Source organism: Leopardus geoffroyi, chromosome B3 (genome assembly GCF_018350155.1).
Source record: "Leopardus geoffroyi isolate Oge1 chromosome B3, O.geoffroyi_Oge1_pat1.0, whole genome shotgun sequence".
Taxonomy (NCBI): domain Eukaryota; kingdom Metazoa; phylum Chordata; class Mammalia; order Carnivora; family Felidae; genus Leopardus; species Leopardus geoffroyi.
The window spans coordinates 69,616,951-69,643,581 of NC_059337.1; the positions used below are offsets into that span (position 1 = coordinate 69,616,951).

General features: G+C 41.5%; 2 protein-coding genes across 2 annotated transcripts in view; one reads left to right on the forward strand and one right to left on the reverse strand.

Moving 5' to 3' along the window:
• Positions 1-21,615, reverse strand: part of AVEN (apoptosis and caspase activation inhibitor) — a 202,019-nt gene extending 180,404 nt beyond the window's left edge. The window contains exons 1-2 of the mRNA XM_045450803.1: positions 21,536-21,615; positions 16,469-16,931 (exon numbers count right to left, since the gene is read on the reverse strand). Of these exons, the coding sequence (XP_045306759.1) occupies positions 16,469-16,931; positions 21,536-21,615 (543 nt within the window). The remainder of the gene's footprint in view (positions 1-16,468; positions 16,932-21,535) is intronic.
• The window catches only part of CHRM5 (cholinergic receptor muscarinic 5), a 95,882-nt gene that overhangs the window by 62,379 nt on the left and 6,872 nt on the right, over positions 1-26,631 (forward strand). The gene's annotated exons all lie outside the window — the stretch shown is intronic.

The following is a 26,631-nucleotide window of genomic DNA, read 5'->3' on the forward strand; positions in this document are numbered from 1 at the left end:
TAGAATGATGTGTGTAACAATTTAAAAATCATTCATGAGAAAACCAAAATTGAGGCACAAGAATGCTCGGGCCTGGGTTAGGTCCTGACCTAACTCAGCATAAAGGAATGTTAAAAAAAAAGGGGGGGGGGAGCACCTGGGTGGCTAAGTTGGTTGAGCATCCGACTTTGGCTCAGGTCATGATCTCATGGTTTGTGAGTTTGAGCTCCGCATCAGGCTCTGTGCTGACAGCTCAGAGCCTGGAGCCTGTTTCAGATTCTGTGTCCCCCACTCTTCCCTGCTCACACTCTATCTCTCCCACTCTCTCAAAAATAAATGAACATTAAAAAAATAAAATAAAATAAAATAAAATAGTAACGGGAATGTTAATAAAATGCTGGTGTGCTTTAATTCCTCCCTGCTAGGTCAAAAAAAGATCTCTCTTATCCCATTATTCTATACATAAAATAAACAGCACACTCTTACAAATAAATTTTAGTTTAAATTTAACAAATATGTACTCTTGTCAATTCATCACTAATAGTGTAAGAAATAGTTAAGGAAAAAACACAAAAATAAGCACAAAATTTCTTACAAAATCCGACATTTCAAATATCAGAATAAAAATACAGAAATATATAATTAGTGTTTTAAAAAATCCTTTCTAGTTCATAATTGACCTCGAAAATGGCAAAGGTAAAAGTGGCAAGGAATCCAAAGTACAGACAAAGAATAAAACTTGAAAAATATATGTAACAAATTGAGTTTACAAAGATAAAAAGGAACTGAAGAGTGAAAAGGGGTTCTCTAGATAAAAGATCTCTAGGGGAGCCTGGCTGGCTAAGTTGGTAGAGCGTGCAACTCTTGAATTCAGGGTCACGAGTTTGAGCCCCATGCTGGGTGTAGACTACTTAAAAAAAAAAAAAAAAAATCTCTGGATACTATAATTCCTGTTTCAGTCTCACAGTTAAAATATCTACTGTTTGCATTGAATTGTAAAGTTTAATAGACCTAGAACTAGGAGAATATAAAATCCAATGTGAATTCATGTTTGTGTATAAATCTGGCCCTGGGGAGAGCAATCTCTTTTTGGCTACTGACCTTTCAACTACCCAAAGAAGCTACTTCAAATAGTGTAACAAACAAATGAAACATAAAGGTTCTCCTGACCTGAACTCCCAAAATGACTCTACCTAAAAACACACTCTCTCTAGGGGCACCTGGGTGGCTTAGTTGGTTGAGCTCAGGTCATGATGTCACAGTGGAACCCCACATCGGGCTCACTGCTGTCAGCACAGAGCCCTCTTCAGATCCTCTGTCCCCCTCTCTCTCTGCCCCTCCCCTGCTCACACTTTCTCTCTCAAAAATAAAAATAAACATTAAAAAAAAGGACACACTCTCTCTAGCTTGCACCATTTACCTTCTAAACTACCTTCTCAACGCTATTTGTCCAAACATTAATGGAACTCTTCCTGAAAATCACAGTGCTGTGTCATGTACAGGCCTTCATGTAGCTTATAATTAATGAAGCAAACATATGACAAGTAAATAATTAACTGTAATCAAATGAGGATTGAAAATAAGTACTATGTTTACAAAGTACAACATTACTAACTGAGGAAAACCAGAAGAGAAAAGTGACATTTGAACGGAACATGTAAGGGGGAGTAAGACTTTGAAAAATGTAAAGTGTGAAAAATATAGAATGGTAGAATTTGGGTTGCAAACTACAGAATTCTGGCTAATTTAGGCAAAAGAGGAATTTCCTGAAAGAATTTCCTAATTTTAATTTTTTTAATTTTTTTAATGTTTTTTTATTTTATTTATTTATTTTAACATTTATTCATTTTTGAGAGACAGACAGAGTGTGAACAGGGGAGGGGCAAACAGAGGGAGACACAGAATCAGAAGCAGGCTGCAGGCTCTGAGCTGTCAGCACAGAGCCCAACGTGGGGCTCGAACCCACAAACCATGAGATCATGACCCGAGCCAAAGTCAGACAGACTTTGCCACCCAGGCACCCCAATGTTTATTTTATTTTTAAGAGAGAGAGAGAGCGTGAGTGGGAAAGGGGCAGAGAGAGAGGGAGACACAGAATCGAGAGCAGGCTCCAGGCTCTAAGATGTCAGCACAGAGCCCGACTCGGAGCCCAAACCAACATATTGAGAGATCATGACCTAAGCTGAAGTCGGAGGCTCAACTGACTGAGCCACCCTGGCGCCCCATGGAATTTCCTAATTTTAAAGTAGCTCCTAAAATTCATGAGAAATCTAGAGGCTGGAGAAAAAAAAAAAAAAAAGCAGGAAACAGGCTGTTGAGAACTAAGACACAGTAACATAACAGAAACAGACTAGACAGGATGCCATGGTAACTGCCATAGGGAATAATCTCTAATTGTCCTACATCTGTATGTCATTGCTTTAAGATTCAAAACCTGATGAAGGACAGTAATGAGTCAACTGGCAAAATCTCAATAAGGTTAGATAACAGTATTCTACCAATGTTAATTTCCTGATTTCAATCATTGTTCTATGGTTGTATGAAATTTCCTTGCCTTTAGGAAATATATACTGAAGTGTTTAGGGGGTAAAACGGCATCATGTCTACCATTTACTCTTTTTTTTTTTTTTATTTTAAGCTTGTTTTGTTTTTAATGTTCATTTATATGTTTTGAAAGAGAGTGCGTATGCACAAATTGGGGAGGGGCAGTGAAAGAGGGAGAGAGAGAATCCCAAGCAAGCTCCGAGCTGTCTGCACAGAGTCCGACATGGGGCTCAATCCCACAAACCGTGAGATCATGACCTGAGCCAAGATCAAGATTCAGACGCTTAACCAACTGAGCCAACCAGGTGCCCCACTACCATTTACTCTTAAAGATTAAAAAAATCTTTAAGAAAAAAAAATAGCATGTGTGTTTGTGGACAGAGAGAAATGGACAGGTATCAAGCCTGTCCAAACTAAAGTAATCATCTTTCCCCAGAAAACCTGTTTGTACTGACCACACTGCATGATACCACATGGTCCCATCACCTAGAGATAATCCCTGTTATTTTTATATGCATCATCTTCCTGCCTGTCTCACCTTATTTTATAATCAATGTATATCCATAGAATCCTCTTTCCAATGGGGAACATATTTATTTTTCTACAACATAAACAAACATTTAAATTTTTGAATTAAAAAAGAAGATTAGGATCCACATAAGAGTGAAAACATATGGTATCTTTCTCTGTAGGACTTATTTCACTTAGCATCACACTCTCCAGTTCCATCCACGTTGCTACAAAAGGCCACATGTCATTCTTTCTCATTGCCACGTAGTATTCCATTGTGTGTATAAACCATAATTTCTTTATCCATTCATCAGTTGATGGAAATTTAAGCTCTTTCCATAACTTGGCTATTGTTGAAAGTGCTGCTCTTATGTGGATCCTGAGAAACTTAACAGAAGACCAAGGGGGAGGGGAAGGGGAAAAAAAAAAAAAAAGGTTAGAGAAGGAGGGAGCCAAAACATAAGACACTCTTAAAAACTGAGAACAAACTGAGGGTTTATAGGGGGTGGGAGGGAGGGGTGGGTGGGTGATGGGTATCAAGGAGGGCACCTGTTGGGATGAGCACTGGGTATTGTATGGAAATCAATTTGACAATAAGCTTCATATTAAAAAAAAAAAAAAAAAAAAGATTAAAAAGTTCCACATAATCCCTGTATTTTTCCCACTCCAAACACAGTTAATAGTTTGATACATATTTATATCCTTTTAGGATCCTAATGCATGCACAGATCTTATAATTTTTACATAAGTACAATATTGTCTTTTTTCCCTTTAAAGTCTTATCATGACCTGTTTCCAGTTTTATATGGAAAACAAATGTACGTCATAATGTTAACAGTGGTTATTTATAGGTGGTAATATTATAGGTAATTTTTATTTTCTTCTTGGTATTTTTCTATCATTTAACAGGAGAGTAGGTAAAACTTTTTGTTTGTTTGTTTTTGAGAGAGAGACAGAGCATGAACAGGGGAGGGGCCGAGAGAGAGAGGGAGACACAGAATCCTAAGCAGGCTCCAGGCTCTGAGCTGTCAGCACAGAGTTCGACACAGGCCTTAGACCCACGAGCTGTGACATCATGACCTGAGCCGAAGTTGGATGCTTAACCAACTGAGCCACCCAGGCGCCCCAGAATAGGTAAAACTTTTATAGATTTAGGAGATACGTGTATCACTGATACAAAAGGGGAGGAATGGAAACAAAGATTAACTTTCATAACAAAGCAAGGCATGTTGAGAGAGGTCATACTTTACATAAGTTTGAAATTGAAGAAATCACATAGTGAAAATCATGATGTGGTACGTATCAATCATATATAAGTAGATGTCACCCACAAAGTAATAAAGAATGTAAACTATAAATCAGGTGCCAAAATCTTCAGAGAAATGATGAAAAGAGTCTTACAAAATGATGGACTATCAAATTTGCCTAAATAATTAAATCATTAGTTTTTGCCTTCTTAATATACTCTTACTATATGTGATCAATTCCAGGTTGACAGTTTCAGAAAACAAAAAAAAATCTCTCATATTAAACACTGAAACCACCCCCGTGACGTTTTCAGGCTTAAGAGAATTCTGTGTTTTGGCTCAATCAAAAATTCTGTTGTTCCAGAGAACAAAACTCTGGCTGGCCTACACATAAAAGAGTGAAGGGGAGATACAATTTGTCTCAAACAAAGGGAGAAGTTTCTAACAATAAGAAACAGCAGCAATGGCTGCATCAAAATAAAGGAGAACAGGGGCACCTGGGTGGCTCAGTCGGTTGAGCTTTGGACTTTGGCTCAGGTCACGATCTCATGGTTTGTGAGTTCGAGCCCCACATCGGGCTCTGGGCTGACAGCTCAGAGCCTGGAGCCTGCTTCGGATTCTGTGTCTCCCTCTCTCTCTGCCTGCTTGCTTGCTCGCTCTTTCTCTCTCTCTCTCTATCAAAAATAAAACATTAAAAAAGATTTCTAAAATAAATAAAATAAAGGAGAACAGAAATACTCCCAGAATGGCAGAGTAAGGACCCCTGAAAATCCACTCTACTGCAAAAGCAACAAGAACACTGACAAAAACTGCCAAAACCACGAACTCTGGAAATTAACCAAAGACTTACAACAATCCAAGGAGAGTTTATGGAAGAAAAACAGCTAAATCTCTAAGAACTGCAACTTGTCCCATTCTCATCTCTGCAGTACCAAACTTTGCATTTGCTTTGAAAACCGACAGGCTCACAACTATGGTGACGTGAGAAACAGCAGCCTTACCACCACCGAAGAGGGAAGAAAAGCTTGCTGAAAGTCCCCTCCACAGGGACCTGTCACTATTTGACCTCTCTGGCAGCTCTGTGAAAAATTCCACTCTTGGGTCTTGTCTTCATTCAACCAGGTTCAGAGCTCACTCCGTGTGAACAGTCCTATCATCAGGGAATTCGTGAGAAACAATTAGCAGCAAAAGTTTAAAACCACGACTGCCTGAGGCAGTGATAACAGGTGGGCCTCAAAAGAGACTGAAAAAATAAATAAACAAACACCTTATAAGCTAAAACTGGGGAACGAGATGTCCAAGAGGTCTTTGTATAACTGCGGCATATCCCTGGGACTCTAGAAGGCCATGCAATTTGTGCATCACTGTGGGCATGCCCAGAAAAGATCTGAGAAGTCCCTAACGACCTCTTACCTCTGGCTAACCTTGAGTCTCTACACAAGCAGGAAGGAAAGGTTAAGGCAGAGTTACAAGTTTCCTTCCAGAGCACGAACACATGCCCCAACACACACACAGCAGCCCCTCAGTAAAGACTGGGAGACTTCATGCTTCAAGGCTTTTAAGGAAATTTTAAATGAATAAACGATATTCATAAGTAATATAAATTCTAAATATTCTATATATGTGTGTGCGTGTTCATGTGTTACATGTGAATGAGTGCATAGTTTTGCATTTGACCTTCGCACTCTGAGAAGACCCCGAATGAGGGAGGGCGGCAGAGTGGCAAGATAAGTATAAAAACTGCCTTTTATTGTGTTCACCTAATTCACTCTTTACAACAACTGTGTGAGGTGAACACTCTTAATCATCTTTACAGGTGATGAAACTGAGGTTTCAGGAAGCTTAAGCAACTTTTCAGATATAACTAGTAACTGGGGGGTTGGAGAGTAGGATTCTAACCAGTTTGTGTTAGACTCCGAAACATACATTACTGGCCACCACGTGATTTCTCTCCATAACAACACACGGCACCTGGTGGGCTCAGTTATTAGAACACGCAACCCTTGATCTCTGAGTGTGAAGCTTACTAAATAAACAAACAAACAAACAAATGCAACACTAGTGGGGGGAAAAGATAAAGAGAGGAGAAAAAGGAAAAGAGAGCCAAAAAAAAAAAAAAAAAGGCAGAATACTGAGTAGGTTTTGAGGAGGTATACCCTACTCATTCATGCGTCTGTAAACTTATACTAGTATCTTGAAATAATAATCACTCTCTGTCTGTAATTCTTCAAGTCTAACACTTAAGCTTTCAGAGATCCCATTCTGTATGAAATCACTGTGGTGCCATCCACCAGAGCAAACATTCATCCTCAAGCTTCAACAGCCCTTTCCCACTCCTCCCCTCCCTGACTGCCAGAAGCCAACCGGAATACAGATGAGGCACAAACCTGAGACCCCATCCCTGCCAACTCTGTCTAAAAACCATCCCTTTGAAGTCTACTTCCATATTATAAAATGAAAAATCAACTTGTCTACTTAATTTCTCCTTCCAGTGAATATAAAATACATGCTCTTTTTTTTTAAATGTTTATTCATTTATTTTGAGAGAAAGAGAGAAAGAGAGCATGAGCAAGCAGAGGAGGGATAGAGAGAGAGGGAGAGGGAATCCCAAGCAGGCTCCATGCTGTCAGCGTAGAGCCCAGTGCTGGCTTGATCACATAAACCGTGAGATCATGACCAGAGCCAAAACCAAGAGTCTGACACTCAACTGACTGAGCCACACAGACACCCCAAAATACATGCTCTTAAATAACATTTTCTGGTCACCTCTTAATTTAATGATTCTCTTGGCTGTAAAGAGGAGAAAAATACTTTTTTTAAAAAAAATGTGTATTTATTTATTAGAAAGAGAGCTGGGGAGGGGTAGAGAGAGAGCGAGAGAGAGAATCCCAAACAGGCACCGCACTCTCAGTGCGAAGCCAGACGTGGGGCTCAGTCTCATGAACCCTGAGATCATGACCTGAGCCAAAATCAACAGTCGGTCACTTAACTGAGCCACTCAGCTACTCCAAGAAAAATGTTTTTTAAAACTTAACAGGAATTGTTCTGCAAATTCATACTGGCATAATAAAGAAGCAGCCAACCAAAACACAACTTGAAAATGAAGTGGAGATTAGTTAAGGGAAAATAGGAAGCCGAGCTTTGTCTTCAGAAAAATATTCATTTGTCATCAAGCTTTGCTCCCAGAAAACTCATAACCTCTTTGGAAGGATTTGAGATTTATATACCTGTGACAGGGATTAAGCCCTTTTCAGTAAGACTAAGTTTTAATGAGCCCAAATATTACACAAAGACATGTTATTTTATTATCAGCCTTGTAGAAAAATGAAAAAGTGGGGATGAAATATCCTAGTACTCAATATCATGAAGCCAGCTACTGGGATGTGACCTTTAGATGAACAACAGAGCCACAGACTCCAAATCTACCACTTAAATGACATCCGCACTGCATTACACTGTGATAGTGAATACTAGCTATTTCAAATTTTCCCAAAATGTAACTGTTAATGATCCTTTCAAGCCAGAGATTATAGAAACCTAAATATGGTGACTAATTATTTCACAGAATATACACACATGAATAACATGTGTCAACATTAGTAACTTCCCACAGCTAAATAAATGGAGGAATCATGGCACTGATAATCCAAGAATATATGTGAATTTTTGGTAACAGTCCTGTCATCTCAATGATGCTTTGCTTAAATTAATATTAAAATGTGCTTGCTATCTTTCAACACAAGTTTGACTGGGTACTAAAGAAGATGGGTCAGCGGCACCTGGGTGGCTCAGTCGCCTGAGCGTCCGACTCTTGATTTCGGCTTCGGTCACGATCTCACTCATAGGATCGAGCCCTGTGTTGGGCTCTGTGCTAGGAATGGAGCCTGTTTGAGATTCTCTCCCTCTCTCTCTCGCCCTCTCTCTCACTCTCTCCTCCCCCGCCCCCACTCACGCACACATGCATGTGCACTCACTCCCCCTATCTCTCACACAACAAAAGTATAGATCAGACACACTTGTATCAGTCCTTCACAGAAAGAGGACCCAAAGAGAGGATTAAATATGTACAACAGGGAATTCATTCTATCAATCTCCGACATGTTTTTTTAATTTTCCTACTGTTTGCATATACCAATGACATGATATGGATTGTAGGAAACAGTATCCCTGGGAGTGCTGTTTTTACAGAAATTGTCTTTTAAGCAAATTTAAGGCTCATGGACATCAGGTTGGTCAAATTCTAAAACAGCCTCCTAGCAACATCAGGATAAAATTAAACGCTTCGATTTGTATTTCTTGTCAACATCCTTCGACACCCACTCAAAAGTGAAAGATTATCTCTATCAATTTTCCACACACTGCCCCATGACACCTTTATAAAAAATTCTGAGACCAACAAAATTGTTGACATTATTTACATCCCAAAAGAAAAAATATTAACAGCATTAAAGCATTTGTTCTTGGTATTTCAACACACACACACACACACACACACACACACAAATGGCTTCTAACAAAACAAAATAAAATTTCAAAAAGAATGAATCTAATGTCTATAAAATACAAATAAGTATCTACAGTGTCTATAAAATAGAAATAAGTATGTGTCAGTATGGTCCTTATTTCTCCTTTTGATATTTCAAAGCACATCAGGAAACAGTGACATCTGAATAGAAAATCTATTTTCAACCACTTAATTTCTTTTTTAAAAAAGTCTTGGTGGGGGGCGCCTGACTGGCTCAGTTGGTAGAGCATGCAACTCTTTCTTGGGGTCATGAGTTTGAGCCACATGTCTGGGGTACAGTTTACTGTAAAAAGTAAAAAAAAAAAAAAAAAAAAACCAAGTCTAGAAAGTCATGCTGTGGTGTGGGTAGGACCAAATGACCTAACCAGGCCTCTGGAAACCTCACTTTCCCAGAATCGTGGAAAATAATCACTAGTTTTCTGGAGAAAACACTGAAAGCCCAATGGCTTAGCACCTAATTCCCCAGAAAACAGATCCTGGTAGTCTAGAATTATGAGCTTGACATTTTCCATCTGAGCATCAGTTAAAACAAAGACAGAAACACCATTAAGAATGACAACAATTGGAAACCATACTCCACAAGTGGTGCATCGTCCCCCACCAATAAATAAATAAATAAATAAATAAATAAATAAATCCATCCCTCTGGGTAAATACATGTAAATAACTATCATCCTTAAAATAATAATAGTAATAATAATAATAATAATAATAATAATAAAAGAGTAAGTAATGTGTTCTTAGTCAACAATCCCAAAATGGAGTATCTATACACCTGGGGGTTCATGAAGATTTCTCAAAAGGTATATGAGCAAGGAGTTCTTAAGGGAATTAAGTTTCAGATCTTCAGTGTCCATACTCTCAACTGAAAACAGTCTTAGAAAGCGCTTGAGGACGGGCGACCCCTACTCAGCCATTCTCACTCTGGCTGTCGTGCGTTCCCTGAGGCCCCAAGCAAAGGGATAATTTTCAATAGAGGTATAGATGTTGAGAGAGTATAACTCTAAAGACTGAGTAACAAGTCCTGTAAACCAGGAAGGTTCCAATTCCTTGCTTTAGACAAAACTGAAGGAGAACCTAATCCAGTTGTCAAATGACAGATCATTAAAAAAAAATTTTTTATAATAATGATTTTGATATAGAATTAGAAAGGTATTCAAAGAATTGAGTGACACATATGATGAAGCTCCAACCATTACCTCATGCTTACATCTATAAAAATCTAATTGGGAAGAGAATTGACACTGAATCCTATTTCGTTCAGGCAATAAGCCACATTTATCCATGGATACCTAATTAAACTCATTAGGGAAAATGAGATGCATTTACAGTAAAATTTTACCTTTATGTGTAACAACTGCTAATCAAAATAAGTTGCATATTAATCAGTATAATCGCAATTTAACCTAAAAGAAAAAAATTTTACATCCAAGCCCTTAAGGTTATGAGACTTTTTTTTAAAAAATCAAAATTTGTTACAGGGAAGCAGAAGAAGTGATTGCTAAAAGTTTTTCAACTTTGAAGATATATTAGATGAAGTTCTAGAAGGATGTGGATTCAAAACATAAAATAAGGTGCACCTGGGTGGCTCAGTAGGTTGAGGGTCCGACTCTTGGTTTCAGCTCAGGTCACAATCTCAGGGCTTTGTGGGTTCGAGTCCCTTATTGGGCTCTGCACTGACAGTGCAGAGCCTGCTTAGGATTCTCTCTCTCTCTTGCCCCTCTCCTACTTGTGCTGCCTCTGTCTCTTTCAAAATAAATAAATAAACTTTAAAATAAAATAAAACACAAAATAAAAAGAATAAGAAATAATGTAAATCTTCTCACTGCTGAAAAGTTTATTAATGTGAGATTCTTAAATGGATGATGGTGAATATCAAACCACTATAGTATTTGGACTCCATCCAGGCATAAGAATGATGCAACAGTTCTATTTAAAATGTCAAATATACAATTAATTAAAATGTCAAATCAACAATATGCTGGAAACTTTACATTCTGAAACTATATGAACCAATGATCAAAAGTATTAACTGTAAATGTTAAAGTACAATGTCACAGATAATTTATCAAAAAAACTTTAAGCAGAATACCAGCAAAAAGTGTCAATAATGTAAATATGTAAGTGATACAATGATCAGTGAGAAAAACAGATCTCAAAACAGTATACGTTATTAGCAAAGTAGTTACCGTGTTTGAGGAGTGGTCTACAGCAGAGGAAAGGGCCAATTTCATGGATTACCAAGAATTAATCTTTTTTTTCTTCTTTTAAAGACTTTATTTTTAGCTAATCTCAAACTTACAACCCCGAGATCAAGAGATGTATGCTCTACCATCTGAGCCAGCCAGGCACCCCTTACCAAGAGCTAATCTGAAAGCAATTTTCTTTTAGGACACTTGAGCACGTTCAGTGTCTAAGTGAATTTACGTCAGGCTTTGTGAAAAGGGAAGAAATACAGCCTAGAGGCTATCAAGTGTGAGCTTTAACGGACTCTCCATCTCTGTCTGGCTGGCACAATGAGGGGCACTCCTTTCAGCAACAATGAAGGAGCAAATGCTATAGAAACCTGCCAGCAACTTGGATTTGACATCTTTTCTTCCTCCAGGCTCACGGTAAACTTGAATATCAAAGTCAGAGATATCCCTTTTACTGAAATAGTAGCAATGAAAATGTCAAGGGCATCTAGGATTAATTACTATTCAGGCAAAGCATTTATATTTTTGTTTGCAAAGCAAAAGTTTGGTCAGAAAAAAAAAATTACCTCCAAGTTCTTACTCTCCTTAATGTGGCTATAAACAGCTGCCTTATCTTTTATTGGACATAAATAATTTAAAAATGATTAAAAGCAGCTGCCATCTGAACGTGGAGCAAGAAAGCAAAGATCTGCCGACATCCACAATAACCAAATACAGCATCAGTGTTACCTTCAATCCTGATCACCATTTTGGAACATCAGGAAAACAAAAGTGTGTGAAAGAATCATACAACAGTCCGCCACACTTGACCTTTCAAATCTCAAATCACTCTAGAGACAGTTTAGGGACACAGTGAAAAAAAACCGTTCTGGAACCAAAATGCTTGGGTTGAATCCAGGCTCTGTAATTTTCTGGTTGCATGATAATGGATAAGTTAGTTAACCTCTCCTAACTGTGAGTTATCCCAGGACTACCGATAGGCCTTGAGTTCCTCTCTGCTAGTAGCTCATCAGAAAGATAAGTATATGGGACGCCTGGGTGGCCCAGTTGGTTAAGCACCAACTTCCGCTCAGGTCATGATCTCACAGTTGTGAGTTCCAGCCCAGCGTTGGACTCTGTGCTAACAGCTCAGAGCCTGGCGCCTGCTTCAGATTCTGTGTCTCCCTCTCTCTCTCTGCCCCTCCCCTGCTCACACTCTGTCTCTCTTAAAACTAAAATAAAACAGGGGCGCCTGGGTGGCTCAGTCGGTTAAGCATCCGACTTCGGCTCAGGTCATGATCTCACGGTCCGTGAGGTCATGATCTCGCGGTCCGTGAGTTCGAGCCCCACGTCAGGCTCTGCGCTGATAGCTCAGAGCCTGGAGCCTGTTTCAGATTCTGTGTTTCCCTCCCTCTCTGACCCTCCCCCATTCATGCTGTCTCTCCCTGTCTCAAAAATAAATAAACGTTAAAAAAAAAAATTTTTTTTTAACTAAAATAAAACATTAAAAAAAACTAATAAAAAAAAGATAAGTATAATACTAACAAATCCTAGTATGCTTTAAGTTAATGACTACATCCAGTGCAATGTCATGCTTCAAGTGGATGGATATTCAATGGAGATAATTAGCCTTATGATATGCTTACCCAAACTCCGTAAACTTAGGGTTCATATGATCTACACAGGGAATGATTTAAGTGCAAGAGACTAGCAGACCCAATGTGTTCAGTAAAATTCCCTTGGAGAATTACTTGTCTGGTACCTGTTTAGTCTTATTTTGTCCTGATTTTCATTAACAAGCCACGTGTATGTAGTGGTCTAAAATAGAAAACAGGGGTGCCTGGGTGGCTCAATCGGTTAAACTTAGGACTCTTGACTTTGCCTCATGTCCTGATCTCACAATTTGTGAGTTTGGGCCCCGCAAGGGGCTCTGAGCTAACAGCCCAGAATCTGCTTGTGATTCTCCATCTCCTCTCTCTCTCTGCCCCTCCCCCAGTCGTGTTCGCGCACATGTGCACGCTGTCGCTGTCTCTCTCTCTCTCTCTCTCTCTCAAAAATAAACTTAAAAAAATAAAGTAGAAAGCAAAAGGTGTAAACAACATTAAGTTCTGGAATTAGGTAACTAACTGATCCTTACACAGCTAAACCTCTATCATGAATTTCTTTCTTTCTGATCATTTCAATTACTCTCCATTTGGGGCACAAATCAACATGCAATAGGAGAGCAAGGAGGCCTCAGGCAGGGCAATCAATCTTGTCCCCCTTAATCTTTATGCACCAAGAATGGTATTCCTAGCAAGCCTAAAGATGAATAGTACTTCAGAATCTAAGAAGTGCAAGGACTTAGAGATCACAAACCAAACCAAAAGGAAGAAATCCTTCCAACATCTCTTTATCCAGGTTTGACTGAAAATAGGATGATAGTGGGAACAGTGGCAGAAGTGGTGATGGCTGCAGGGATCAGTGATGTCCCAAGCTCTGTGCCACACATTTACATATGCTGACACACTGAATCATTAAACTATGCAGGGAAAAAAAAATCCCAAAAGAATATATAAGATGGGATTTTTTTTTTAAATTTTTTTTAACGTTTCTTTATTTTTGAGACAGAGAGAGACAGAGCATGAACGGGGGAGGGTCAGAGAGAGAGGGAGACACAGAATCTGAAACAGGCTCCAGGCTCTGAGCTATCAGCGCAGAGCCTGACGCGGGGCTCGAACTCACGGACCGTGAGATCATGACCTGAGCCGAAGTCGGAAGCTTAACCGACTGAGCCACCCAGGTGCCCCTAAGATGGGATTTTTAAGATGATCCCAAAAAGGGATCAAAGCCTAAAATTTTAATAGGTTACAATATTAGCATAAATCAAAAAATATATTATTCATTCTCAAAACAATATACCATCATTTTACTCAATTTAGTTCCATAGAGATGAGTAAGATAGAAGCACCTTCATTCACTCAATTCATCAGGTTAAAGACACTTGTTATGAAACGCCTATGTGTCAGACACTGTACTAAGTACCAAAGTCACCATTACTACAACTACTATTAAAACATGATCCCTGCAGCCAAAGGAGCATCTATCTACCTTGCTCTCAGTTAAGAGGTGACTGGTTCACAAAAACGTAAGAGATAAGACAGAGTTGAGTCAAGAGCAGCTTAGTATAAATTCCAGCTCTGCCACTAGCTATAAAAGCTTGGGCAAGTCAATTAAAAATGAAGATTTTTAATTGGTAATAATGAAGATTTTATATATACAATAGATATAAAATGAAGTTGTTATAAAGTTAAACAACTTGAAGTTGTTTATTTTTTGTTTTGTTTTGTTTTTGAAGTTGTTTAAAAAATGAAGTTGTGGGGTGCCTAGGTAGCTCAGTCGGTTGAGCATCCAACTTTTGATTTCGGCTCAGGTCATGATCCCAGGGTTGTGGGATGGAGCCCCACGTTGGCCTCTGTGCTGAGGGTGGAGCCTGCTTAAGATACTCTCTCCTTCTGTCCCTCTTCCCCACTCGTATGCACTCTGTCTCTCTCTCTCTCTCTCTCTCTCTAAAAAATAAAAAATAAAAATTTAAGAAAAATAAAGTTGTAATAAATACATAAATTATGGGGCGCCTGGCTGGCTCAGTCTGTTGAGCGTCCGACTTCAGCTCAGGTCATGATCTCACTGTCAGTGGATTCAAGCCCCGCATCAGGCTCTGTGCTGACAGCTGGGAGCCTGGAGCCTGCTTCAGATTCTGTCTCTCCCTCTCTCTCTGCCCCTCCCCCACTCACGCTCTTTCTCAAAAATGAATGTTAAAAAAAATGTTTTTAATTAAAAAAATAAGTTGTAACAAAGTTATACTACATATATATATGCAACATATATACAGTTGATTCTTATACATATCCTAGGATAGGGGTGCTGTGGAAAATTCCACATATAATTTTTGACTCCCCCAAAACTTAATCACTAATAGCCTACTGTTGGAATCCTTACCTACTGACTGGAATCCTTACCAATAATGTAAACAGTCAATTAACACATAACTCGTATGTTATATGTATTAGATAATGTATTCTTACAATAAAATAAGCTAGAGAAAAGAAAACATTAAGAAAATAATGAAAAGAATACATTAACAGGACTATACTGGTTTATAAAAGAAAAAGAATCCCCATGTAAGTGGACCCACAAGCCTGTGTTGTTCAAGAGTCCACGGTATACAGTTGTTATGAGGACAAAATGTGTTGCCAGTGTGCACTAGATTGATCATTTCCTGCCAACTGAACCTAAGAATCTCTTCATACCTCAAATTTTACTTATTTCCTACTTTAATCCTAACCAGGTTAAGTATGTTACACTTAATTTTCAGTTTTCTAATTTTTTTTCAAGCTCTGTATTTCGGTATACAATTACTACCTTTAGGGACATCTTAACCTTCTATGCCCTTAAAATACTCCAAACATTTCAGTAACAAGAAATTTTGCCTCAAATTTTTTTTTAAATCTATGCACACAATAATTAAAAATACACAGTTTTGGGCTGAAAATATGATAGTGGTAACAGTGGCAGAAGTGGTGGTGGCTGCAAGGATCAGTGATGCCCCAAGCACTGTGCCGCACAGGTACGTTTTGCAGTACAAATGTTAAAATAACAGCTCCTAAAAAGACCGTACTCAAACCCCTTTAGCTGGGAGATAAGTGAAGTTTGCCCCCTATCATGCCCTGCTCCAAGCTGTTAAGTGTCCTTCTATGAACGTGTGAATAAGGTCGATCACATTGCTATTAAAATTCAGACCCGACTGCAGAAACATTTCCTGATTAAAAATTTTTAAATACGAAGGCCAGTGACCCCTGATTCCGACACTTGTGTAATAAAAGAACTATGCTATTAAAAGAAGAGAGAGAACTATGCATCTGATCCTGTCCCCAAATACTATAGAGTCCATTCCGTGGTGGGCATTCTTTCAGGAAACCTTTATTATCCTACCGTGTGCTAGACCTTGCACAGTGAACACAACAGATCAAAAAAAAATCCCTGCCCTCCTAGTAACAGGAACATCTGCCCATACTCTAAGGCTGCCCAAGTCTCAGTTCCTCCAGACCAAGCGCTGGCCGCACCCCCACACCACAAGGGTCAATCCCGGTGACACTCCACCCGAAACCAACAAGCCCGCTAGCCTTGCAACCCTGACACACAGCCTCGGCCCCGGCGTTCTTAGCCATTCCGGCCCGGACCACTTGGGCAGGCTGGGGAAGCCCTCCGAGCGGCCACTCCCGCGCCACCCCGGCGGGGAGACAACCGGCGGCTCAGCCCCAGACGCGCCACGTGCGCACCCTGCGCGCGCCCCCGCCGCCCTCCGCCCGTCCCGCGCAGGCGCAGGTGCCGCCGCCGCCCTGCTCGCGAGCGGCCAGCAAGCCGCTCGCGGCTCCTGACTCGCGGCGGGGCCTCGTCAGACCCAGTCCCACGAAATCGCGGCCCGGACCCCACAAGCCGCCGCCTCTTACCGGCGCTCTGGCCCAGGCGCCCCGGCCTCCTGGCTCCCGGCGGCCGCCTCGCGGGGCGCCTCCTCCTCGCCCTCCGCGGCCGCCGCGGAAGCCCCGACCGCGACCCCGGCGGCCGCCTCCGTCCCCGCCGCCTCTCGCCACCGCCGCTGCGGCTCCCGCCCGCTCGCGGTCGCGGTCACCGCCCGGCCGGTCGCGGCCCGGCCGGCGTCCGCGGCCGCCCCGAGCTCCTCGCTCCGCCTGCATCTGGCCGCCGCCGGCGATGCTGAGCGTGCCGGAGCTGGGCCGCGGCGGAGACGCCCTTGCCCCACCGGAAACAGGTCGCTCGCAGGAGCCGCGAGCGACAGGCCCCCGGTGGCGGCGAGCGCGGGGTGCGGGGCCGGGGATGGAAGCCGGCCGCGGCGGGGGCGGGGCGGCCCGGGGCCTGGCAGGTGGGGCCGGAACCGGGGCCCCGGGAAGGCTGGGGCTTCAGAGGAAAGGCCCACCCGTGGGAGCGGGAAGTGGGGGACTCGGTGGGTCTGGGGAAGGGGCCGTGGCTCAAGGACGGGTTATAAAGTAAATGGATGGGTTAAATTGTTTGTATAATTGGAACTCGTTTTTGTTAAAAAAAAAAAATTATGAATATGAGTGTATTTGCATTAAAAAAATCTAAAAAGTATATACCAGAATGTAAGCAGAGGTTAATTAACGGTAAGGTGGGACACCCAGTGAGTTAATTTTTCCTTTTTTCCCCCGTTTAATCTCTTAATTATCAAGCATGAATGTGTATAATTATTAAAATTATTCTGAATTCAGGGTTCAGGAGGAGGTATGGAGGAGAAGGTGGGGGGGTCTCGGGTGAGAGGTGTGGACTGCAGCAGGCAGCTGGGATAGCACAGTGCAAAACTGGTGATGAGTGGAAGGGCTCTGAAGTCCTTGCGAGAACTTCTGTAATAATGACTACTTTAGCCCACACCTATTGAGCACCTGAGTGTTCTCCTGGCAGCCCTTTTAGGTAGATACTAGCGTCACTCTTATTTTGCAGATGAGAAGCAACCCTAGAGGTTAAACAACTTGCCTTATGTGGTACAACTGGCATTTTAACTCAGGTGGACTCACTACATTCTATTCAGTGTGTGTGTGTGTGTCATCACTTCTTTAGTAGAAACTTGTGCGACTTACCCATGATTGAATAATTATATTCCTTTTTATTGCTAAGTGGTAGTCCATTTTATTTATCCAGTCTACTTTTTTACCCAGGAGAAGAAGGGCAATTGGTCATATGGATACATGGGAGCCATTTTTAACTTTGTATTACTGAAACCACATAGAATAAACAAGGGCTAACTAAAACTCCCATCATCCAATCAGCATAGCAAAACAATTGTTTTTTTTTTTCCCCTCTTCTCAGTCCTTTCTTATATCCCTATGTACTTAACACTGTTCATTGCTTCTAATCGTCTTCCCTATGCCAGCCACACTGCTTTTGTCCTGGAAATTTACAAAAAAAAACAAAAAACAAACAAACAAAAAAAATCCCTGCCCTCAAGAAGCTCTTTTGTTTTTTTTTTTTTTTTTATGTTTATTTAATTTCAAGAGAGGGAGATAGAGTGCAAGCAAGGGAGGGGTGGAGAGAGAAGGAGACAGAATCTGAAGCAGGCTCCAGGATTTGAGCTGTCAGCACAGAGCCAGATGAGAGGCTCAAACTCATGAACCATGAGATCATGACCTGAGCCAAAGTCAGACACTTAGCTGACTGAGCCACCCAGGCTCCCTGAGTAGCTTGCTTTCTGTAAGGATAACCCTCTAAACAGATGATTGCTCTGGAGTGCTGAGTGCAGTGGGAGGTTCAAGGTGAAGGCCCAAAGGAAGAAAGAAACTAGGCCTAAATGAATAATAGCCCAAGGCCTCATGAGAAATACGACCTTGAACAAAGGCCTGATGGCTAAGCAGAAGTTTGCCTCATTGATAAGTGGGATCTGGGAGCTTTCTAAACAGAAGGAACCACTGAAGGATTGTAAACTGGAAAGAAAAAATCTAAACATAGTGATGCAGAGCATAGTTCAGAGTACAGTTCTGAGTACATCCTACATAGCACCTGATGTAAACCTCACAGCAGCATTAGGAGGTTGTACTAGCGTTGGCCTGGTTTTACAGATGAAGAATCTAAGTAACATCCAAGACTACACAGCTAGTACGTAATTGAAGGATTGGAACCTAGGGCAGTCTGAGCCTATGTTGTTAACCACTGCACTCAGAAAATCATTCTGTAGAGGAGCATTCAGACTCTAGGCAGAGCCATTAGGAAGCTACTAGAATAGTCCCAGCCACAAATGATTAGGGCCTAAATTAAGTTGAGAGCTGAGGAGGCAGATAATGAGAAAATTGATAGGACCCCTTGTCCAATTGTAATTGGGCTGGGGGGTGAGAAGTTGGAGGTGATGCCCAGGTTTCTTTCTTGGTAGTTAATGATGCCTTTAGTCAAGAGAGAATACAGTGTGGAGGGAGATGTGTCACGGAAGGTTGTCAGCATAACTATTTTTTAACATCATATTCTATATTTTTCTGTGTTAATTTGTTGTCTTCATAGTTAACATTTTTTGTTAGTGGACACTATTATGTCTTACACAGTACATCAACTTTTCCTTGTCCACTGATCTCCAGCCTTTCCCCCTTTTTTTTTTATTCCCCCATACCCTATTTTCCTCATTTTTTTCCATGTCTCTATTTGTGAAATGAGGACTGTCAGCACCCAGGATTAAGTTATTCATCCCCATGCTAAACTCTCAAAGTCCCACCTCTGAACACTAAACAGGAAGATGAGAATAGTAACAACAAATGTATCCTTTTCCCTGTGCACCAAAGAGGAGCTAACAGGAGATACAAACAGATAAGAAAGGCTTGTTTTAAGACTCCATTGGTCAGCCTGGACCCCCATCTTTCGTGTAGCCAAGAAATACAATGTTTTGGTACATTATCTCATCCTAATTCTACATTCAGTGACAAAGTTGGTAGCTTGGAATGGGTCACAGTAGGGATTTTTACACCACAGAAATTGGCAAAGTTTTGTACATAATTTGCTCAAACTTATACGTGACAGAACTGGGATTCATACCCATTCAGTCTGGTTGCAGAATCTGTGTTCTTAAGCCTATGCTGCGGATGCCACCAGAGGTCCAGAGCCTATATTACTCCCCTTCCCCTTCTGTCCTTTTGAGTTTTGTTTTGTTTTGTTTTGTTTTTAATTTAGCCAGGAGTATTTAGATATGGAGAATTCTTGTATTTTAATGTTTATTTATTTTTGGGGAGAGAGAGAGAAAGGCAGGGAGGGTCAAGTGGGAGGGAGAGAGAAATCCCAAGAATGCTCCACGACACTATCAGCGCAGAGCCCGACGCTGGGCTGGAACTCACGAACCAAATGGAGATCGTGACCTGAGCGGAAACCAAGAGTCATATGCTTCACCAACTGAGCCACCCAGGCGCCCCTAGATGTGGAGAATTCTGAGATCTCCCTGCTAACGCCTTCTAACTGGAAGGACACCTCTAGCTGAAGTTCTTCTAAGATGTTGACTATGCTTTCCTCATTTGATTCTGATCCACATGGTAAAGAGATCATCAAGGATAAAAAAAAAAAAAAAAAAAAAAAAAAAAATTCTTGCATTGCAAGAACCCAGAGACCTTTTGATTTTATAAATAACAAAAGGAAGGAAAGTTTTTCCTGCTATTGCTTTCACTTGATAGTCCTGATTTTAAACCTATGCCATTGCATGAATAAAAAATTCAGTTTTCCCTTAGGTAGTATTCATGAGATATCAAAAAGAAAATGCTGAATTACATAGGTAGCTCTTTAAGAAAATAAACTGCACTATTTGCATATTTTTTAATATTACATGACTTGATTTATTACAAAAAAAAAGGCAGTTAATTGCTTAAGGCAATAGTTTTCAAAATGTGGACCAGCAGCATAGCATTACCTGGGAACTTGTTAGACATGCAAATCTGCAGGCCTCACCCCAGAATCAGAAACTGGAGATGAGGCCCAGCAATCAGTGGTTTAACAACCATCCCCATCAGGGGTTCAGATGCATGGTCAAATTTGAGAACCACTGAATCAAGGTAGTATTTCAGCTGTCAAATATCACCCGGAAACCTAATTCCTAGCCCGAGCTTATACATTCTCACTGTTTGATAAAAGTGGATGTTATGATAGGACTTAAAACTCTTTTTTAATAATAAATTAAAGGGGCGCCTGGGTGGCTCAGTCAGTTGAGTGACTTCAACTCAGGTCATGATCTCTTGGCCTGTGAGTTCAAGCCCCAGGCTGACAGCTCAGAGCCTGGAGCCTGCTTCGGATTCTGTGTCTCCCTCTTCTCCCTCTCTTTCTTCCCCTCCCTCGCTCATGCTCTGTCTCTCTGTCAAAAATAAATAAAAACATTAAATAATAATAATAATAAATTAAAAAAACACTGTCCCTTTGCAAATAAATGTTCAAGGGATATGCATCTTCCTGATTCTTCTCTTCATAGGCAGATTTTCTAGTTTTGTTGATTTCTGGTGCTTAGTATATAAACAGTATAAACTGGAGAACATTGATAAGGTCTCTCCAAAAGTGGTCTCTGTATCTAGTAGATGTTTTTGAACAGCCACAGCCACTGTGGAAAGTGCTCCAGGACTGCAGGGGGAGGAATCTGGCCAGGAACTCTCCTTTCAGCCCAGAATCCTCAGCCTGGAACCTGGTAAAAAGATAAGAGCAAGTGAACTGCCTGTAAGGTCACAACAGTGCCCAGGCCTCTAAAGCTAGAGTCTCGGAACAACCGAAAATGAATGGGGCAAACTCCCAACATACAGGATTCACGACTTGCTCCCTCCTTCTCTCTCCCTCCATCCCCACTCTCAGCTGCTGACCTTGCTTTCTACTTCACAGAGAAATGAAAGCAATCAGGAAAGAATTTCCACTGCCATTACTCACAGACTACCTACATCAGTGCCCGTCTGCCCTGCCGTGTCCTCTCCGGGTTACTACAAAGAGGTCTCTGCTCCCGTGTGAAGCCTGGGGCCTCTATTACTGCACTAAGTCCAATCCCTGCTCACCTCCTCGAGGACATCTCTCCAGCAACTGCCCCCACTCTGTCCTGCTCGGCAGTTTTTACCTTCCAATGGATCATGCACATTAGCGTGCAAATATGCTATCCCTCTGCCTCTCTAAAACAAAACAAAAACAAGAAAACTCTTGGCCCCATATCCTATTCCATTTTCATAATGGATTTCTATAGCAAAGCTCCTCGCAAGAGTCCTCTGCGGCACTGTCTCCAGCGTCCTCCGTTCACTCTCTAATCCGCTCCACCAGGCCTTCACCATTACCACCTCACCAAATGACCTCCCAGGGTTGTCCGGGAGCCCCATGTAAGTAAGTCCAATTGTCAGTCCCCCGTCCTAGGCTCTTGTTCCATGCACCTCATCTGATACAGTTCATAACTCCCTCCTCCACGGACTGTCTTGCTGCTGCTTCCGGAACAACACACTACCCTCAGAACGCAAAAATAAATATATTCGCCATGGCTTTTAGTCTGTCGGGGGGAAGACTTGGACAATACCATCCGGAGCTCCTGGACTTCCAGATTCTCACATAAACCCGTCTGGGCAGCACCTCCCAGCCCGTTTCATGTCATGGCACACACAGGAAATGATATTATCCAGCACACTGGGATAACAAGACAAGGCTGGTCTCAGCAGGAGGAGTCCCTGCCCTGCAGAGGCAACCTCAAGGCGTGGTGGGGCACAGGCATGCAGCGAATGGCTCCAGATGATGCTGTCTTGTAAAGCAGTCCCACCCGTCTTCCTGTCTTACTCTGAAAATACAGTCATTTGATGTGCTCCATAAGACTTCTGTCACGTTGTCGTGGTATAAAGGCACGACTTCACTCTTCTATCCTCTTTTTCTTAGAACTGTAGACGTCTAACTCCTTTACTGCAAGGACTACTGTATATCCCTTTTATATGCCCCCCTGGAATCTAGCACAGTGGTGAACACAGAATATGTTTTTAAAAACTTATTACGGGGTTGGGGGGAAGGCGCCTGGCTAACTCAGTCGGAAGAGCATCTGACTCTTGATCTCAGGGTCATGAGTTCAAGCCCTACATTAGGTATAGAGATTACTAAAATAATAAGTAAAACTTAAAAACAAAAAATAAAAATAAAAAATTAGAACTTACTGTGTTATTAATAATATTGTAATAACTTTGTATGGTGACAGATGGTAACTATGCTCATCATGGTGAGCATTTCAGAAAATATAGAACTTTCAGATCACTATGTTGTATACCTGAAATTAATATAATATTGTATGCCACCTATGCTTCAAGTAAAAATAATAAATACATGGGGCACCTGTATTTATTGACTGAGGGACACCTCAGTCTGTTGAGGATCCGACTTCTGATTTCAGCTCAGGTCATGATCTCATGGATCATGGGATCGAGCCCAGCATCAGGCTCTGTGCGGACATCACGGAATCTGCTTGGGATTCTTTCTCTCCCTCTCTCCCCCCCCCCCCCCCCCCGATTGTATACACACATTCTCTCTCGCACTCTCTCTCTCAAAAATATTCTTAAATATTATTTTTTTCATATTTAAAAAATGTTTATTTATTTACAGAGCGCCTAGGTGGCTCAGTTGGTTAAGAATCCAACTTCAGCTGAGGTCAGGATCTACAGTTCGTGAGATAGAGGCCCACATGGGGCTTAGCATGGAAGGCAGAGGCTACTAGGCATTCTCTCTCTCTCTCTCTCTCTCTCTCTCTCCCCCGCCCCTGCTCATTTTCTCTCCCTCTCCTTCTGCTCCTCCCCTATTCATTTTCTCTCTCTCGCTCTCAAAATAAGTAAACTGAAAAAAAAATTTTTTTAAGTGTGTTTATCTTGAGAGAGAAAGATCAGGGGAGGGGCAGAGAGAAAAAGAGAGAGAGAATCCCAGGCAGGCTCTGCACTGTCAGCTCAGAGCCCGACCTCATGAACTGTGGTACCATGACCTGAGCCAAAATCAAGAGACAGACACTTAACCAACTGACTCACCGAGGCACCCCAAGAAAAGAAATTTTAAAAGAGTGTGCATTGCATTAAAATTTAGGCCCAGATATTGCTTCAACAACATTAAGAAGTCATTTCTTAATCACCAGAAATCTTTGGACAGCATTCTATTAATTGAAAGAGGTTAGATACACCTACTTTAAAATACAAACAAAAAAGGTAAGTTCAGAACCTCTTTTACTCCTACATTCCATCACTGGAAGTTCTTCCTGACATCTAACCCAATGTTATCATCTGTATTTAAGCTTACTTTCTCTCGATTTATCCTTGAAAAGGAAGGGGTTGGGAGAAGATCAGCTCATGAATACTCTGCATAACAACCTGAGCTGGTTATGATGATGTCCTGATATCACTAGATTGTAGATGCTATTGACATTTTCCACTGCAGTTGCTATAGAAACAGTAAAGCATAGTTCAGACATAAAGCTTCTCAGAGAAAAGGTATTTCAGAAAAGCAAGGTCTAAGCATATCTCATGCAAAACCTCAGAAGTCATCAAGGCCACCAGCAAGGAAAAGAATTAATTTGACACATTGTGTTACCTCTTTTGGTGTTTATGTTGGTTTCCTTCCTTTGTAACTTATTGATAGCAAAGAAGCAAGAAGCAATGTGCCAGAGTTCAAAACAAGGAGACTTTCATTGTTCTGGGTTTGTCTTCTATTTGGGGGTGGAAAATAAACCAGGGGTGACTGCTCTCTGCCTATGCTAGCACCCTAGAAATAAACATACTCTCCATAAAGTTGTGGAAAATGGGAACTTTTAAAATTTGAGTAACCAAAAAAGAGCTCAGAAGAATTCTCACCCCCTTCCCCAGTAACCACCACAACCCCCCAAAACAAGACTTACTCCTCCATAAACATAATCTTTTACTCAAAAACCTTTTAAAGGTTCAAATGTTTATTTTGGAAGACTGTTATGCTTGAAACTCAGTTTTCATACTCAACTATCACCCACACAAAAAAATCAGTCCTTCAAGTCATGGAACCTACCTCATGTCCCTACCTCATATGCCTTTGACTGTGACAAGATCTGTCCATTCCCACCAGCTTAGGAATCAGGAAAGATCACCCTTTCAAACATGAGGCGGGGGGGGGGGGGGGGGGGGGGGGGGGGGGGGAGGGGGGAGGATGGAAAGAACAGAGAAGCAAACCTGGTAAGGAAGTATGTATTAATTTCAAACAGGAGAAATAAAAATAACTCAAATGTCCTTGGAAGGCAGAGGGGGATCCAAATGTTATTGCACATTTCAGTCGGAAAATTCCAATTTTAATAGCACCTGTGTAAAGCTATGGTTGCCCTTTTCTAGGAAGATCAACAATTATCCTCTGTCTGGCTATTCATAGTACAGTTCAGGAACGCCTCTGACTTCAGTCAGTTAAGCCTCTGACTTCGGCTCAGGTCATGATTTTGCGGTTCATGAGTTCGAGCCCGTCATCAGGCTCTGTGCTGACGGCTCGGAGCCTGGAGCCTGCTACGGATTCTGTGTCTCCCCTCTCTCTCTGCCCTTTCCCTGCTCACGCTCTGTCTCTCTCTTGCTCTCTCAAAAATAAATGAACATTAAAAATAATAATAATAATAAATAAATAAAGTACATCTCATGGGTCAGCAGCATAGACAGAATGCTCAGGAGCTGTTGATATGGGGATGATGAAATGTAGGATTTTAAACTTCGCTCTTCTGCAGATTAACTAGATCCTCCAGGTAATGCACAAGCATGTTACATTTTGAGAAGCACCGATTCTAGTCCTGGGGACTTTTTCATTTCCAGCGTGCTCCAGGGTGGTGCCTGGCCATCAATCGACTGCACCTTGAGTAGCAAGGATCTAGAGAGGCCACTAGTGTTCCACCCGGCTTCAGGGGAGAATCACCTCAGGAATTTCAAAACGACATCATGTCCAAGTCTCTCCCACATAGACACCTGTTAACGGGGCTGGGGTGGGGTCTAGACATTAGTATTTTCCAAAAGCTCCCAGGTGGTTCTAATGAGCTGCCGGTGGATGAGATCCACTTACCTAGACTAACCCTTCATTTTATAATAATTACAACCCCAAACCGACATCAGAATAGGACGTGGTGGTTTCCCTACATTACCTCCTTTGGCAGTCCTCAAAACATATCTGTAAGATAAGAGAGAACAGATACTGTTACCCTAGCTTAACAGATGAGAAGACTGAGGACTCCCAAATTCGTTGAGAGCTGCTTACACTGCACTAACTTCCAGACGGTGGCTGACTGCTGTTTCTCTGGCTGACAGTAGAGGGAAGCGGAGGTCTAAAATTCCTATACTGTCCACTATTTCCCACAGCGAGTCTTGAAAGCATTTTAGACGGCAAATCATTCATTCCAATCTCTTAATTTTATATGTAGGGAAACTGAGGCCCAGAGATTTGTGTCAAATCACAAGATTTTAGCTGAAATGTGAACTCAGATCTCCATACTCTTGGTTCAGCATGTTTCCCACTAACATGCATCTCCCACCTGTGCTCCACGGATGCCACAGGATGCTAACAGTTGTTCCTCTGAAAAAAACTTACACTCGAAGCCACCTCTGTGTTAAACCAAATTCAATACTGTCCTTGACTTCAGGACTTCCCAGCCTTCTCTGGGCTCATGTGTCTTTTGAATCTCTGTGAGCTTTATATACTATAGGGTATTTTCTCAGCTTCTTTGACTATGCAATCATATCTTTTTTTAAATCAAGTATCTTGAGGTAGCCCTATTCTAATGAGCAGACTTTGAAGAAGACGGTTAACTTGGCTCTCTTCAAAGTTATTCTGCTTTAGTGGATGGGAACAATTCGTTCTGTCCCTAAAGGTGGAGCACAGCTACCAAAACTAAAGGGAAAGTATCATTAGCACCATGAAGCATCTAAAACAGCCACTTCAAGGTTGTGAGAGTATTGTCTTGTCATTTTATACCACTTTGTCCCTTAGTAGACCATGCCTCAGGGAGACCATGCCCTCTCCCACAAAAGGAAAAGTCATTTTGATGTCCTTCTGCGGGATGGCTACTTTGTAATGAACATTCCCCTGTGTCAGGCTCTATGTGAAACACTTATTGAGGATTATCTTGTTTAATCCTTAAACAACCCAATGAGGTAATAAG